Source organism: Brassica oleracea, chromosome C2 (genome assembly GCF_000695525.1).
Source record: "Brassica oleracea var. oleracea cultivar TO1000 chromosome C2, BOL, whole genome shotgun sequence".
NCBI lineage: Eukaryota > Viridiplantae > Streptophyta > Magnoliopsida > Brassicales > Brassicaceae > Brassica > Brassica oleracea.
This window is the reverse complement of record NC_027749.1, coordinates 17,876,170-17,895,034: the sequence shown is the minus strand read 5'-3', so window position 1 is coordinate 17,895,034 and position 18,865 is coordinate 17,876,170. Positions and strand designations below refer to the sequence as shown.

Sequence of the window (18,865 nt, the reverse complement as noted above, 5' to 3'; positions counted from 1 at the left end):
TGTGCTCATGTCCAGGTTATAATCTTCTTGAGCCGTTGCAAGAAGTTCAGCATGTGTCGAACCTTCCCCCCAAAAAAATGATTCTCGCTCCTTTGACATTATCAACCACAAAATCCCAATGACAATCTTTTAACAACCATTCTCCATACACTGCATGTAACTGACGCATCATCTACAAAAATTCAAAATAAAACATATTAGTAAACACATAGAAAATGAAAGTTTACTAAACATTGACGCAGACGACATACCAGTAAGTCGTCTGGATGACATACCAGTAAGTCGTCTGGAAGACTTACCAGTAAGTCGTCTCTGGGTAAACAAAAATTTCAATATTTTATTAAAGCTAGACGACTTATTTGTAAAGCTTCTCAGGTTAGTTTGCAATTCGAAAAAGAAACTTAAATATTTAACTTTACTCAGGCGACTTACTTGAAAGTCGTCTAGGTAGACGACTTACGAGAAATTCGTCCGAGATAAGTAAGGTTTGACCAGAATGTAGGAAATAAATCTGGACGACTGCTTATCCTGGACGACTTTCAAGTAAGTCGTCTTACTTGACGACTTCCGCGTAAATCGTCTGGGAAAAGCTAAATATTTAAGTTTTATTTTCTAATTGCAAAAGTAACCTGAGACGACTTACAGATAAGTCGTCTAGCTTTAATAAAATATTGAAAATTTGGTTTTCCCGGAGACGACTTACTGATAAGTCGTCCAGGAAAAGTCAAATATCTTACACAATTCGGTCAAATGCAAAACTAACATGTTTATCCTAGACGACTTAACAGTAAGTCGTCTAGGGTATTCTCTAGATTTTTTTTTTAACAAACAAAGATAACGACTTACAAGTAAGTCGTCCGTTTGACCAGAAGACTTACCCGTAAGTCTTCTACAGCCAGACTACTTACGGGTAAGTCTTCTACGTGAACAAATCTGGAAAAAAATTCAATTTCATACCTTAAACTAGTGAGATGAATTCCTTAGCACACAGAGTCTTCTCCAACCACCCAGAACCTCAAACGAAAGTAACCCACCAAGAATAGTATGCTTGAATGGCTCTATCAACCCTGAAAAAATTTGAATCAAAAGCTTGAGTTTTTTGGATGAATATGGAGGCAAAGTGAAAGAGATGTTGTTTTTAGTTCATAACAAGTGAGAAAGAGAGAGTGTAAATCGATTTGAGGTGCATTAAGAGCTTCAAATTGATTGTTCATGGTGGTTGGTGTATTGATTGTAATGACAATCTTGTAAATACTTGAAAATGATGAGGTTAAGAGAGTAAAAGTGCCATTTTCGAAAAAAAAAACTAATGGCATTTTCGTGAATAATATGAACTTGTGGAGTGAATAGGACAAAAGAAAAATCCAAAAAAAGCATATGTTAGTTTTAGGTTTAACTTTGAGTTTTAAGTCAATCTTGCAAAAAACCCTTAAAACTATCGACACTATTAAAATAAAATATTATTTGGTTTTATACCAAAAGCATAAAATCTAAACCATATAAAAGATATTTTTTGTACTTTAGTTTTTAAATAGTTTCTAAACAATATACATTGCAGCTTCTAAAAAATAACATTCATAGAGTTTATACGCTATTACCAAAACTAATCCATTCATAGAGTTTTATTGGATTGAACATAGATCTAGTAAAAGATAGAAAAAAAAATATGTTCTTAGGATTATCAAACTTTCTTGGGTTTTTAGTAATTAAACCCCTCAACTAAAGATTAATCGTAAAAGAAACCATCAACTAAAAATCCTATGAAATAAACCCTCAAATTTAATTCTGTTAACATATATTACCCTCCGTCTAAAAAACCGTGACGAAGGGTAACAAACGTTAACAGTTTATAAGTTGAAGGTTTATAATGTTGAAAACTTAGTTGAGGGGTTTTTTTACGATTTAAAAATAGTTGAGAGGTTTTATCACTAAAAGTGATTAAATGGGTTAAAAATTTATTATCATTTATACATTGTTTTATATTGATATAAGCCTTTAAAACTAATTTATAAATTTTAATACATTAATTTATTATAAAATTAATTTATACATTCTAAATTAATAATTTTTAGTAATACTTACAACTTAATATAACTTCAAAATATTAAATAATTTGATATTTAGCAATAGTGATATAAGAAAATTTGTGTGTTTATATCGTCATTGTCAAATATCAAATAATTTAAAGTGTCTAAGTTATATTAAATTTTAAGTAGTATATGAAGTCAATCTTTCTATTTAGAGCATGACACATTTTTTTATATTTTCATGATTTTCGTCTTCCGGCTCATACTTCCCCCTATCCCCCCCCCCCAAAAAAAAATAATGCATGATTATTTATATTCTCATTGATTTTTGAACAAACACGTTATATTTTTTTTCTTGATCAATAAAATAATATATTTGATATATTATTCTTTATTTATTGTATTACTTTATGTTTTAGTAGAATCACAAAGAATGTTAGATTATTTTATTCTAACAAATAGCAGAAATTGTAAAAACTTATAAAGTCATTGTGAAACCGCATAAATCATATGTAAAAGTATTAAAATATTTATGAAACTTTATCGGTTATAAAGTAATGTATTAAAATTTATTAATTAGTTTTAAAGTCTTATATCAATATAAAACAATGTATAAATGATAATAAAGTTTTAAAACCATTTAATGACTTTTTGTGATAAAATCTCTCAACTATTTTTGAATCGTAAAAAAACCATCAACTAAGTTTTCAACATTATAAACCCTCAACTTATAAACCGTTAATGTATGTCACCCTCCGTCACAGTTTTTTAGACGGGGGGTAGCATATGTTAATGAAATTAAAGTTAAGGGTTTATTTCACATAATTTTTAGTTGAGAATTTTTTTTACGATTAATCTTTAGTCGAGTGGTTTAATTACTAAAAACCCTTAATCACGGACTACCACCAAAGCTAAAAGGATCGGTCACTTGATTATGCCCCACTTTTATGAAAACAGAGCACACATGACAAAGTATTATGCGTTGAAAAGACAAAATCCCACTCCGTTAGACATCTCTTAAACTTTACATTTTGTCAACTATATAATATACATGAATATATCTATATATAGGTGAGCTCTTACCATATTGTCTTCCAAACCGTCCAGAATTGTTTTTTTTTTTACATTGAAAGGTCATTCTATTACTCAAGCTAGAGGTAGTCTGGATAACCAGACCGGAATAGAACAACAAATAAAAAGTAATTTCCTATGGAATGATCTTGCAGTTTTAGCTAAAAGATCTGAAATCTGATTGCGCACTCTTGGTACATGAGTGATGCTGAAGTTCGGGAAGCATATTTGAAGCGTCTTTATCCTCTCCAATTCTGTCGCAAAGCTTGGCCAAGCATGAGATTCCTTTATCATTACGATCAAGTCCTTACAGTCTGTCTCAAAGCTCTGACTTGACGAGTGTTGAGGTATATTCTCCATTGCCCATCGCAGTGCTTCTAGTTCCGAATGCAGGACTGATTCGCGTCGAATGATATTTTTGGTCCCCATAAGCTGTATGTTCCCCTATTGTCCATCCAAACTCATCCACATCCACTAAAGTGAGCAGCAGATGTCCAAGATCCATCTAACAAGCAAATACTCCCCAAGCTTAAGACTTGGGGTTCCTCAGTATTGTTTTCCTGTATCACTGATTGTGGCACTTCATTCGCATCAAACCAGGCTTGGCATTCACTTTCTGCATATCTAACCAGCTCTAATGGGTCTCTGTCTATCCCCCTGAAAAGTTTGTCATTCTTAGCCTTCCAGATATACTAGATTATCCAGGGATATGGATCCATGTCTTGTTCGGGCTCAATGATCCCGTTTTTCATCCAGAATAGGTAATCCATGTTTGTGTAGACGCTTGATACTGGGAACAAATTTGGACTTGTTGGAGTTGATGAGAATGACCATGCCTGCAGAGCTGGTGGACATTCAAAGATGGCATGGGTTACTGATTCTTCAGGTTCTCCGCATCTTGGGCAGTAGTTATCACACCTCATATTGCGTCTTGCTAAGTTTCTTGTTACTGCGACATAACCAGTTAAAAATTTCCATATAAGATGCCATATCTTCTTAGGCGCCTTTAATTTCCAAGCAAAGGCTTGAAGCTTAGTGATACTTTGCTCCAAAACTTCCTTTTCATCCTCTGTCGTTAATAAATTCTGAGCCACCCAGTAACCAGATTTAACTGTGTATTGTCCATTTTTGTGTAGTTCCAGCAGAATGTATCACGACGATGAGTTGAGCTTACGGCCAAACTTCTTATAAGTGGTATATCATCAGGATTGACATATTGTCCCAAGATATTAACATCCCAATCTATCGATACCTGATTAATAAGATCGCTGACTCTCATATTAGGATGCATAACGGGCCCTATAGGAATGACTGGTCTCGCAGGGGTCGTTGGGATCCACGGATCCTCCCATACCTTGACTTCATAGCCTGAATGGATCTTCTGCCTGATATCCAGTAGTAGCAATTTCTTTGCAGCAGAAACACTAGTTCACACATATGATGGGCTACTGGTCGAGTTTACTCTCAGTGGAGAGCTCAATCGGTAATATCTTCCTCTCAAGACCCTGGCCACCAAAGAATCATGAAATTGAACTAGCCTCCATAGTTGTTTTGCCAAAAGTGCCAAATTGAACTCATGAATCATACGGAAACCTATCCCACCCTCCTCTCTCGGTAAACAGACTTTCTCCCATTTTGCCCAGTGTAATCCTCTTTTTGGTGGATTCACTCGCTAGATTTTTAGATATCTTTAATGGGAGCAGGAAAGTAGCATAACGTATGTCGGGAGAGCGAGCAGGATGGATTTAATTAGCACTTCCTTTCCTCCTTTTGACAGCCATCTGCATGTCTATCCATTCACTCTATGTATCAATTTATCCTTTAAAAATGCAAAGAGCTTACACTTGGAGCCACTTATGTCCTCTGGGATACCTACGTAGGTTCTCATTCCGCCTTCATTTTGTATTCCCAGTGCATCTTTAATCTCTTGTCTAGTGGCTGCATTGATCCGCTTACCAAAGAGTAAGGACGATTTATCAAAGTTGATGCAATGACCTGATGTTTTACCATATTTCCTGACTACTTTCATTACTTCTTCACATTCACGGGGCTCCACCTTACAGAAGAAAAGTCTATCATTAGCAAAGAGAAGGTGGGATACCGAAGGACACGCGCGGGTGACGCGCATCCCCGTTATCTTCCCTTGATTCTCTGCATGATTGAGAAGGCTAACGAGCGCTTCCTTGCAAAGAATAAAAATGAAAGGAGACAAAGGATATCCTTGGCGTAAGCCTCTTCCTGGAACAATGTTTCCTCGTGGCTGTCCATTCATGAGTACCTTATATGACACAGACGTAATACATCGCATTATCCAGGTGATCCAAATTTCCGAGAACCCCATTTTACGCATAACAGCTTCAATAAACGACCATTCCATCATATCATATGTTTTACTCATGTCTGTCTTGATGGCCATCCTTTTATTTCTTCCGCTCAGCTTAGTTCTCAGAGTGTGGAACATCTCTTGAGCGATCATTACGTTGTCTGAGATCTGTCTTCCAGCAACGAAAGTTGACTGAGATTATCAAGCCTGGAAGGAATTTCTTTAATCTCTGGCATAAGACCATAGAGATTATCTTGTAGCTGACATTACACAAGCTAATGAGTCTGAACTGAGCCATTTCATTTGGCTTTGTTATCTTTGGGATGAGGCATATATTAGTATCATTCAGGCTAGCCACCACAGACCCCTCAAAAAGGAATTTATTAACCAAAATAGTTAAATTCTCCTTTACAATATCCCAAAATTATTTGTAAAAAAGCGCAGTCATCCCATCTGGCCTTGGAGCCTTCTCTGGATGCATAGCAAAGAATGCTAGTTTGACCACCCAGTCAGAGACTGGGGCTGTAAAATTATCATTCATTGCCCCAGTTATCGTCGTAGGAACATGAGCTAGTGCCTCTTCGATGTCCTCTGGGTTAGATGATTCAAAGATATGCCGGAAATAGCTAGTAGCAATGGCTACTAGTCCTTCTTCATCCTCAACTACATTTCCATTTGCATCGATCAGCTGCGTGATTTTATTCTTTGCTCGTCTTTGCTTAGTTAAGGCATGAAAAAAAATCGTATTCATGTCCCCTTCTCTCAGCCAAAACACACGACTCTTCTGTTTCCAGAACATTTCCTTTGCCTTAAGAGCATCAGATAGTTCCTTCAACGCTGCTGCAATCTCCTCAGTTGTGGCATTAACATCTGCGTACAGACCTTCCACTTTTTCTTTGAGCTCCTCCACTAATTTTGCTGAGTTCACATTATTTTTTCTCCTACATTCACTTAAGGCTTTCCGGCAGCTGGAAATATGTTCTATAATAGTTGCATTGGGAGGGAGATCAGGTGATTTCCATCCCTCAAGAATAACTTGCCTTAGCTCCTCATTATCCAGACATCTTTTATCAATCTTGAATTTTTTTTATCTCCGCACTGGCTTTGTCAGTATATCCGCGAGAATCGGACAATGATCCGATCCCCATAGCCTCATATACTTCACATTCGAGTGAGGAAACTTCTCGTGCCAATCCGCATTTCCTACTGCTCTGTCTAAGCGACATCGAACGGTTGTTCTTCCAGCTCTCTTCCCTACCCATGAGAGCATGTCTCCTGTGAAAGGAAACTCTAGCATCCCACAATCACTAAGCATCTGCTTGAAAGGCAGAAAAGAACTATCAGTACGTTGTATGCCCCCTTCTTTTCATTATGACCCGTGATTTCATAAAAATCTTCTATCATGAACCAAAGTCTAGTTCTCGTTGTTGAGAAACGCGTAAGAGACTTTCTTTTGTTTTCAGATACGTACACAAACATTAAAACTTATCTTTGGCGTTTTCATATTGATTAATATTTCTTTTGGCAGGTTATAAAAAGAAAAAAAATAGCCTCTTCTTATCCCAAAATTTCCTCCATCATCTTCTACTTCCTCTCATCTTCCATGGCGTTGAAATTCTCTCAGATTCTCTTTATTGTTATTTGGCCCTCTCTCTTCTTCCTCCTCCTCCACCACTTGTACTCCTTCAACCTCCACCGTCTCTACTTTCTAAATGTGGTGGAGCCGTCGGTTTCGAAGCACCACGATCACCCTCTCTACACCATTAATAGATTAGTCAGCAGAAAAGCCCTCTCCCACACATACGACTTCTCACCTTTCCAGCACCGGAAGAACAACCACCATCATCCTCGTTCCGGCGAGGCACACGGCGGCGATGAGATAAATCCTCGTTACGGAGTGGAGAAACGCCGTGTTCCCTCCGGACCTAATCCGTTGCACCATTAATTGATGAATGACGATGGCACGTGCTTGGTTTGAGTGGTAACATATAAGCCAAAGATACACCTTAACCTAGCTCTTTTTTTTGTCTGAAAGGGGAAACTTAAAGATTAGTTTTTCATTTTCTTAGATACGAATACGATTTACAACTTGGGTTTGATATGTTTTTTCTTTAAATCATAATACACAAAGGGTATTTTAGTTTAGCTTTTATTTTGATGATTATATATGTAAATATATTTACTTACTCAAGAAATTTACATCTTTATTACGTGGTTTGTTTCGTTACTTTAGAATATCTTCGACCCCACCTCATTTTTACTCTAAAATAGAATTTTGAATAAAAATGTTTTAATTTTACTTTATTTTCTATTTTATGATGAAGGGAAAAAATGGAATTATTGTCCAAATGAAGTAATGATTTTATTTTTTTTTGTTCTTATTCTATTTTCATTTTAAAGTGAAGAAGGTCTAAGAAGGGTTGAAACAAAATTCAACTCCTAGATTTATTAGTGAAAATATGTTATAAACTGAAGATTCTCTTATTATTATGATGTTAACTGTGATATATAATGATTATTATTACTTAAAATTAAAATGAACAAAATGGTCGTTCACTACAATGATGGATTTTTAAATAATTTGACTTTGGTATTAGCCAACCAGTAGCTGCGACGGCACGTCAAAAATTCACAACTCAAAAGAACTTCTAGATGCGTTACTGTACCGCATATAAAATTATTAATGGTATAATATTAACTAAAACTTAGTGGTATAATTAAAACATATGTTAAGCAAGTACTAATTTTTGTTTCACACGATCGAAAACTGTCGACAGCATGTTTTTTTTATTATGATTTTCGTTGCTTTATCTGGCAAAACTTGTTTATAACAGGGTTGACAATCTATTTGGCCAAAAGAAATATCGTATATCATCAAATGCGGATCAAACTAGGATTGTATGCTAAATTTATCTGAAAAAAAATCAAAACTTATTTCTTCTCGAAATAAAACTTCGCAACTTTGAAACGCACCAAATTAATTTGTGATTATTTGCAAACTAAAGATAAATCGACTAAATTATCTAATCTAAAACAAACAAAACCATAATCCAACTAAGCCCAAATCAAAAACTAACCCAACGTGCATATGGAAACAGAGACAGAGAAATAATGTGCTTCGTAACCAAACAACAGTTCCTGAAACATGATCCACGCCAGGAAGAATAGGCGAAGGTTCCGCAAACTTATGGAATGTTGGCTAATCTAGTTTTGGATTAGCCTCCAACAAGCTGCTTAACTTTATTATTATTATTTTTTTTTTTTTGAAACTTAGGCTAGCTGCTTAACTTTATTGATTTCTTGTTTTTACTTTTTTTGCCAAGAAATCTTTTGTATAGGATGCAACAATGTAACCTTAACCCTCTTCATTTATGATATTAACATTCAGAGCCAAAAAAAAAATACTAACCCAACCACCTGTCTTCTTCTTCAACCCCTTTATTTTCCAGATTTTTACCAACTATTTTTTTCATGATCGTTTACATAAGCAGATCAAATTAAAAAACTTAGATTCTTCTCCCTTTAGAAAGATTATGATACAACACAAAGAGAGATTACGGAATACATTCATTTAAAATTTTATGGAACGAAATTTTCAACGAAAAAGTGAAACCAGAGAAAGATTTACACGAGGAAGAAAAAAAAGGTGGGGTCACTATTGTAGGGTATGCTTAAAAAAAATTAGACTGGTTTTAATGTTAGTTTAATATTAGATTTAAATAGTTTATGGTTAACAGAAATATAGTAAACCAAATCTATTCTGATTTATGTGTTTTGAAATTTAGAAGTATGATGAGTATTTATGTTTCGAACTTGTGAAATTTTAATTTGGAGAGAAATAAATTTCAAACTTTTTAAAGAGAAATTTAGCATGGAATCTTAATTTGGGCCACGTCTGATTCTACACGATATTTTTTGTAAGGAAAGAGATCGTGGATCCTTTTATGAAACATGCCTGTTTATTATGAGAATCAACAGTTTCTTATTTCTTAAAACAAAATACATGTAGTAAAAGATTTCATTAAATGATATAATATGCATGCAATATGAGTAAAACAAAAACTCTTCTTCTAGTGGTAATGAAACTCTAGCTGGAGTGTCTGCAATAGGTTCGAGTCGCCTTGGCCACTTTCTCGTCTATAACCGTGCGTGGATAGAAGGTCTTGTGGGGATTAGTCTGGGCTTACCGTCTGGGATCCTCTGCGGATATCAAAAAAACAAGTAAAATGAGTTTGTTAATAAGCCATCTGAACAAACTTACCCGAACGTCTGAAGAAAAAAAATATGTAGTTTTGTTAAGCTATGTAGTTTTGTTAAGCTATCTCGTGAAGAGAGTAGATTTAAACTTTAGAACATGTGTTTCAAAAAAAAAAAAAAACCTTTGGAACGTAAAAATAATAAGACATTTTTTTTTGGTAAGACTGGACATGACTTTGCCGCGTATAAACGTTTTGCTGTCTTTTCGATAGAAATAAGGAACATTCCATTTTACATAAAGCCTCACTTTAGGTTGCACCTAAAAGAAAATCTCAGGATGTGCCGACTTTACTACACAACTATTTTGTTCAATTAAAATATATATTTTGCATTAAGTGTAGTTTAAGATGGACCAAGAATCCAGTGCAAATGGTAAACGAGTAAACGACTGACTTTATAATCTTGAGTAAACAATATCGTCTTCTAGCAAATTAAAACCATCGATTTACTAGTATGTTTTTTCCCATTAATGTTGTTGCCCTTCATTTTAGTCTAGCGTTGTGTGCCCGTCATTTTTTTTCTTTTCTGGGACCTATTTTCAATGATTATGTTTGTGTGGAGTTGATGATTAGTTATCTGTTTAATATGAATTTATAAAAAGACAAAATAAAATATGAGTCAGTAACACAAACAGATTTTTTTTTTCATCATTCAAACCATTTGGTTGAATATATTCTCTTATTTTATCCTTTACACATCTAAGAGCATTTCTAACGTAAAACTCTTTTTTCCCAAAATAGAGTAAAAGAAGAAATAGAATAAAATTGCTTAAAACCAACTCTATATCTCACTCTGTAATGAAGTAATGTACAAAAAAAAAAATAGATTACTTTATTTATAGAGTAAACTCCATTATAGCGTGAAATATGAAGTTGAGTTGGAACATTTCTTATTTCATACTTCATTTCACTCTATTTTAGAGTAAAAATTGGAGTGGACTGGAGATGCTTAAGTCACTTGACCAATCAAAATTTCTCTTGTGTAATTTATTTACCAAGCGATAAAATCATAAAAATTAAACTGTTTTCAAAAAGTTAAAATTTAACATATTACAAAAAAAAATATCAAAATTGTCTCACATTCGTTTAGTTTTATGTTTTATGTAACCGCAAAAAAAAAATTCCTATTTTTTCTCTAACTGTTATCAGGACACGTTCAAAAACTCAGCAACTCTCTTATATAACATTCAATCAAAATTTTATCTGTATTTTTTCTCTCCTCTTCTTCTCTATTGATTCATCTTCTTTTCTTTTTTTGGAAATAAATTTCTATGATTCTTTCTTCAAAAGTATAAGTCGAAGATTCTATCAAATTATACTTATATTCTGTAACTTGATTTTTCGCAAAAGAATGGAAAGTCACAGTTTTGTTTCACAAAGTACTACTGTCACAGATATTAAGTTATTCTCCATGTGGAAATCTATATTCTTATGGAGAAATGTAAACACATTTGAATTATGACATCTAAAACTGTTCAAATCAATGAAACTCAGTTTTGTATAGAATTTTATATAACAAGGAAATATAATTCAAGCCACTGTGAAACAAAACAAGAGAAAAATTAAAGGGGAATTAGAAAAATGAGAGTTATGTTAATTTCTATTGTGTCATATATGTGAAGCTCGGTAGGGAGAACATATTCCCATTTAAATACTATTCTTTATGTATATACTATTTTAAAGTTTGTTAACTCTCCTAATCTACCTATGAATTTTTTTGCAGATATATAATTTGGATATGAAAACGTGTGTGCAGATATATTCATTTAAGAGATTTTAATCACAGTTAACATACATATGATATTAAACATGTTCTATGAAATCTATACTTTTATACAATATGCTAAGTTTATGTGCCAGTGTGAAATCTATATTTTTATACAATGTGCAAGTTTAAAGTTTCGAATGTTTTAATCGGCTACGCACTGCACCGCAGTTAACACTAACAAAAATCTTTACAAAACTGTTAGAATCGCACCGCAGTTGTACCGCTTGTTCCGCACCGCTCAATCCGATGTTACCATTCAGAGCCTAAATGACTTTGATTTGAAAATAAAATGTGATTAAAATAGTAATTTATTTTGATATGTTGATAATCATTATAGTTTTATGATCAAAATTTTTGGAATACAGTAAAAATGATTGATATGTGCGAAGCACATGAGGTAATACTAGTTTTCTTGTTAAAATGTAAGCTCTTATTTTGTTGTGAATGTTATTAGTAATGTCCGAACCCTTTAATCACATAACATGCATATATATATATATGTGTTAGATTTATTAATTTATATGAGCCACCAAATTTCTAATCACAAACCAGAAATAATCTATGGTAATGTTCTTTACATCCGTGCATATGCTTTTTGTTCCTGTTGTCAACGTTTTCGTTTTCTTTGCTTAGAAAAAAAAAAGGGAAGGAAAGAAGTTTGGATGATAATTAATGACACGTTTTTGCCTTCTGCTTTTAAAATATAGCTTATGGTGTGGAATATTTATGTTGTTCATACTTTATTATGATGAAATTACAATATTTAGCTTGGTCAGTTTATAGAAAACTAATATTTGTATTGTTGCTCTTTTCTGGTATGTATGCTTTCTCTACAGTTAGCGATTTAAGTCACTTTTGAAAATGCATTGATTTATAATATGCTGTAACAAATATTTATTTTGATAAAGGTTTCATTTCTTACGCATATCACCAATTTTTAAAATCTTTCAACATCACAATATTGTATCTGTGAGATAGATAAATTAAGGTATTTAATTTGCAAGAATATTCAAAACTGTTAAATTGATGTTAGTTTGTCATATGTACGACTTGCTTATTTTTAAAAAAAAAAAGATGCAAAGAATATGCGCGCTACAACAAAAATATTATTTCAACTTGGCATAACTATCATCAGAACTAACACTAATCCATATTTCCATGTTAATATCTTAATCTCCTTCTTTTTTTGGCTCAACCTTCATACTTTTCATTAACCCAATAGTTTACACATTATCACCCTCCACTAAGACATTCAACCAACTTGGCAACATAATACAATATAGGGGCATTATTCTAAAAAAAAAAGAGATCTTCCTTTGCAATTTTGTCTGCCACTCTATTCCCTTCTCTAGCTTGAAAGACTATCATGTGATCTCCTATCTTTAAGTGCACGAGTTGAATATCTTGGATATGGGGGTTGAGAGCAGGCCTTGGTTCATCTTCCTGCAAATCATACCAAAAATGGATTGAACTCGTGAGAACGTAGACACTTGTTCATATTTGCTCAACTGGTTTTAGAAAATCAGTCATAAGCAAACTAGCTATTGCTGTAAAAAAGTAAACACAAATATACTTACCGCATCATAAATTGCTTTCTTTTTTGTGCAACACCAATTTCTGTGTCACTAAAATCTGTTATGTGATTACGTGCTCTAAAAGCTGCAAAAAAGAAAAAAAATAAGATAAGTTCATACTCAATTCTAAAAAAAAGAGAGTTCATATTCAAAGATTTGTTTGCTCTTAATTCACACTACACAAACAAATTTATATGATCAGGTCATCGGAGAAACATATATTTGGTTATGATAAAATATGTTCCATATCAGGAAATAAATAACTTGGTCATGGCTTTTGCTTCCTCAAACATTACTCTGTTCTCATTGCTAACTTAAAAGCCATAACATGCAGGCCAACAGAGATATCAGGGAAAAGGTTGCGGATCTACCGGTAATTCTGAAGATTCAAATAAAAAAGAATTAAGAAAGGTTACCAGCAGAAGCTGCTGAGTCAGGCTCCTTGATGTCGACAACAACACACTTGGACATCAAAGATGCTTTAGCTATGGCTGAAGCATACTGTAAGAAACATCTCACAAGCCTAAGAAAAACACTCGGTTAGCATGCATAACGGAGTACTTCAATCTGTAATTAAGTAATGATCATTTTCACTTTGGTTGGATCAATGGCTCCTGCTGACAAAAGATCTTTGTATGTGCCAGTTGCAACGTTGCAACCGTGTTTTGGGTGGTCGATAAAGAGTACATGTGAACCCAAAAAACAGTTTATCACATAGTTTCTATATCAAAGAAACTAACTTCCAATTTGTATAATATGATCTTTATATTGTTAACCTCTTTGCTGACAACGCTTCCCTTAACACCTACTTCAACAGGTAGCTCTGTCTTACTTAACAATGTCAGCTCCAATCTGACGGATACCATGATAGGAAACATGTATTATGACCTGATTACTGATTCGTATGTTTTCTTTTCTGCTGTTATAACTTTTGTAGACTAACCTTTTATTCATTGTTTCCTAAGAGTCTCTTTAGTGGCATCCACTTTCGAAGCAAGTCTTAGCTGATTGCGTCCACCTCAGACAACAATACCTTCATCCACAGCTGCCTCGTATATTAAAAGTTTAATGAATTAGTCTCACCAAACGAAACACATCAAAAAATCATTTGCTTAGAGATTATTTCTCTACCTTCGTTTCAATAATAGAATGGAAAACCTTGTGTAACTGATTATTTCTGAGTGACTGAATCCAATATTAGGCTCTTTAAAGAAGCTTTTTACACTGCCCTCAGTTTCAGATCCGAAACCCTCGTATAATCGATCCAGTTGCTTGCAGTATACTCCTTGAGGCTTCTCTCCACATTGTTTATGCTTTTAAAAAATCATACCCCTTTGGAGATACACTCATCTTGTTCATAGATCCCGCCTGGTAAGTTTATGAGATTAAAGGGAGAAAGAAGTGGAGAGTGTATTTATTGATGGTAGATCAGATTCGTGAAACGGAAACTAAGAAGAGGAAGAGCAAAGGGTTCACAAATCATTGTAAGAAAATTAGGGTTTGGACAAAATGAGAAAAAGAGATTCCGCGTCGGTGAAGAATAAGGTCACAATGCTTTCAATAAAATGAGCTTCCTGGACCATTCAGATTAACATGCGAGCTCGTAAAGAAATTTAAGCCCAACATCCGAAATCACTTGATTACGTGGCAAAACGTAAAAACTTGATTGGATGATTTTTACATCCGACATAACCCTCTATCTGATGCTGGTATTCCCTTTTTATTTATTGTATGTATGATAAAATATTAGTGCCTTCCAAATACATCAGATCATACAAGTTAGTGAAAATACATTAAAAATGTAAAGTAATTCAATGTGAGAAGCATAATTTTTTAAAAATAAATGTTAATTTTTTTCGTATCAAAAGATGTTTTACAACGACTGCAATTTTGGTTGTAGAAAAAAATAAATTTTAAGAAAATCTATATGTCATCGATAAGCAAGATGTCTTCCCAACCCATTCTCATAACGCTTTATTCCCATCATTTGGAGTGTGGAAATTCGATTCCTTGCGAGTTTATCAATATGGCCTTGCAGTATTTGGTGATCGAGGAGTCTGTCCGTGACGTCGCCCATTTCTCCCCTTGCCAGTTGGAGTAAACAGTCATTTAGAAAACATATCTTAGTCAGCTGATAAAAAAAAAACATATCTTAAAAGAAATCGGACAAGTTTATCGTGACATTTGTCCAGAACAAGAGAACATTTGTCCGTGTAATCTAACACTATAAAATAGACTCTTCTGTTTCCATAGGGTACTTTAGGACACTTGTCACCCTACCATTTGTTGATTTTAAAACAAAATGGTTTTGGGCTTCTAGAAAAATTAAAGGGCCAGTCTTAGAATAGCTTACGGCCTTAACCCGTTTGTGAAATTCGTTTAGGCTTTACAGACATTTGAGGCCCAATCATAATAGGTTTGTCATATTCTTACCTTGTCTTTCGTTCATCAGCCGACCTGAGTTACAGAGATCATACCCGACGGTCACCTCTCCGTAATGTGAACCAAGAAGAGAGGCCGTTAGCCTCTTCCATCGAAGTAGATCTTAACTGAAAAGGAATTTAATTAAATGGATCAAGCTTTAAACTAAAAGTTAATGTTCGCGTTGATCAATGGTATACTTATATTACGTCTATTTTTTTAAGAAATGGTCAAGGTTCATCTATTTTAAAACAAATACATACTATAGATTACGAGAGATACGAGAGATAATAGTCAAAGTCACTTGTGGTTGTGGTACCGTATATCCTCCAAAGCTTGCATAAGAAACTATCTATTCGAACCTGATGAAAATATTTTATCAAGTCATTTACTCCTTTTTCTATAAGATTCATAAGAGTCATTTATACATGATCCTTTATCTAGTCTGCTTAGTTGACTTTGATGAGATACTTAAGAGTTTATCTTTCCAGAGCTAGGTACATGCCGAGTTACAATATCTTTAAGCAGATAGATAATCTACTTGTGTATCTTACATGATTAACATAATAAACATATTAAAACTAGTTGATGTCTCGTACCTTGTGCAAATTAATATATCTATACATCTAACAATTTTTAATTCTTTAGTAAAATAATAATAATTAAATTAGATACAAATTTTAAATTATTATAAATTATAAAATTTCAATATTCATATTGGTAATCAATTTATTAAATTGTATTATTTTGTTTCATATTTTTATTTATGTGATATAGATTTTGGATCAAAATCTTTTTTATAGTAATAACTAAATTAAGAAATTTTGTATGTGAAACTAACATATATTGTATTTGGACTGAAAAGAAATCATGTAGCACTATAAGGATTATAAAAAATAACAAATATAAAACATTAACAAATAACAATAGTTTAGGAGTGTTCAATCTGGTAAAACCAAACCATTCAAAACCGAACCAAACCGACATAGAGAAAATAGTTTGGATTTGGAAGTACCGAAGATGTTATGTTTAGAAAACATTAGTATATGAAGATGGTTCAATATATTAAGAGATCAAACCGAATAAACAAAAGAAACCGATTAATTCGGATATATTAGTATACTTATATATAAATTTTATAATAATATGTATTTGATCAATATTTTTAGTAAAAATCAGTGAAATTGGCTATAATATTAGTCATTAAAATTTTAAAACAAGAGAAAAGTAATGATGATATTATCGATAGATATTGTTAATATATATTTATTAATTCCTAAATATCATGATAATTATATATTAAAATATATTTCTAAAAAATATTAGTGTATATATATTGGTAAAATATGTTAATGTTTATTAATTATTTTAAATATCATGATAAATATATAGATATCAAAATAAACAAATTAAATAATAATATTAATTAAACTAATGATTTATCCCATAACTATGAAAAAGATGAAAAATAAGCAAATTAACTAAATAAACTGATTAATTCAGATATATTAGTATACTTATATGTAAATTTTATAATAATCTGTATTTGATCAATATTTTCAGTAAAAATCAGAGAAATTAGTTATTAGCTAAAATATTAGTCATTAAAATTATAAATGAGAGAAAAGTAATGATGATATTATCGGTATATATTATTAATATCTATTTATTAATTAAATGTCCTAAATATCATCTTTATTATATATTAAAATATATTTTAAAAAAATATAGTATATATATCGGTAAAATAGGTTCATGTTTATCATGATTTTAAATATCATGGTAAATATATATATATATATATATATATATATATCAAAATAAAAAAAATTTAATAATAATATTAATTAAACTGATGATTTATCCTAAAATCATGGAAATATGACAAATAAGAAAATTAACTAAAACCATGGAGAAGATGACAAATAAGCCAAATCACTTCATAAATAATAGTGTATATATATCTACACAGATTTAAAATTTAAGTGTTCAGTTCGGTAAAACCGAACCAAAATAGAGAAAATAGTTTAGATTTGGTAGTATTGAATAAACTGAATGGATGTTATTTTTAAGAAACCGCAATATATGGATATGCTTCGGTATATAAACCAACTAAACTGAAGAGATCGATTAATTAAAAATATCAGTATACTTATATAAAAGTTACTTAATAAAATTAATAATATATAAACAATTTATTTTAATTATGTATATATTATTATTATGATCAAAAATAAATTTTTCTAGTTAAAATATTATTTATTTTGCTCATTTTCATCAAATTAAATAAAACATTGTTTTATTTTATTTTATTGGTAAATATTTGTGCTAAAATATAGTTATATAATAATACTAGTTTTCTTATTTTTATTTGAATAGTTAAATAAACAGAAAATATTAGATTTAAAATTAGAATAAGGAATATATATTTATGTTTTAATAAACCTGATTTCTAATCATATAATCTAATTTTTTTTATCAAAGATAAACATAGTTATGGTTTCAAATATAAAAAATAAACCAAAAATCAATAGTATGTAAACCAAACAAACTAAATTAATATGACTCCAATTATTATGATAGTTATTTTACAAACCGAACCGAAACCGGATTGAACATGCCTATTTTAAACGAACTTTCATATATACATGTACTAGATACAAATCCGCGCTATGCGCGGACATCTTTTTTTGCCTAATTTTCATTAAAATTATTCCGCTAATATTCTACGATTTTCAAATTTGTAAATTATGTTTTGTGTTATATATTTTTCCTACTTATACAGAATTGATTTTTGTTATAATATGAATTGTACATGGCGTTAGTTTTTAGTGGTTTGGCATGACCATTAATTGTGATATTATTTTTCTTAAATTAAGGAGGTAATTTTGTTTAAATTTATAATTTACATTATGTAGAATAATGTTTAAAGATAATTTTAGTACTTAATAATTTTACCCAAAACAAATTTGATTTACCTAATTTATTAATAATAGGCTTAGACTCATTTTTAACATTACAATTATCAAAGTCTATTATTGAACTCTACACTATTAATTGATCTTTAGATATTTCATATTAAACATTAGGATTAAAAAAAAATTTAAAAAATAATACGTCAATTTTATTGAATATATCACAATTTTTAATGGGTACCGGTTATGTTACATTTTCCTAAAACAATAATATATAAAAACACGTTGTCTAAGAAAAAATTGATAAACTTTAAAGATCCATTAATTAGCAAACTAAATAGTATTTTAATTTATGGATTAAGCCCAATAATTAAATAATATAGTTTGTCCAATAAAGAAATTAAACTTAAAAGTATAACAGTGTTGGGAATTTTTTTTCCAATCTTTTGCCTTTTAATAATCATAAGTCTCATGTTGTAAGTTTAAAATAAAAGTTACAATCTTATAAAA

The 18,865-nt window shown here is 31.7% G+C and overlaps 1 protein-coding gene and 2 long non-coding RNA genes across 4 annotated transcripts; 1 reads left to right on the top strand and 2 right to left on the bottom strand.

Annotated features, from left to right (window-relative positions):
- Nucleotides 1–6,964: 6,964 nt before the first annotated feature.
- Nucleotides 6,965–8,738, top strand: LOC106325667 (CLAVATA3/ESR (CLE)-related protein 12-like). The gene has a single exon (XM_013763729.1). It carries the CDS (start codon nt 7,025–7,027, stop codon nt 7,364–7,366), a length of 342 nt encoding a protein of 113 aa, XP_013619183.1. The 5' UTR covers nt 6,965–7,024; the 3' UTR covers nt 7,367–8,738.
- Nucleotides 8,739–12,743: 4,005 nt separating this feature from the next.
- Nucleotides 12,744–13,705, bottom strand: LOC106325415. 2 transcript variants are annotated; one of them, XR_001266900.1, is made up of 4 exons: nt 13,614–13,705; nt 13,436–13,542; nt 13,023–13,104; nt 12,744–12,888 (listed from the first exon to the last, which is right to left on the bottom strand). It is a non-coding gene; the product is annotated as an uncharacterized LOC106325415 (long non-coding RNA). The 2 variants fall into 2 exon arrangements; XR_001266899.1 differs by having other exon boundaries at nt 13,436–13,705.
- Nucleotides 13,706–13,783: 78 nt separating this feature from the next.
- Nucleotides 13,784–14,524, bottom strand: LOC106325414. The gene is made up of 3 exons (XR_001266898.1): nt 14,151–14,524; nt 13,963–14,064; nt 13,784–13,871 (listed from the first exon to the last, which is right to left on the bottom strand). It is a non-coding gene; the product is annotated as an uncharacterized LOC106325414 (long non-coding RNA).
- Nucleotides 14,525–18,865: the final 4,341 nt, after the last annotated feature.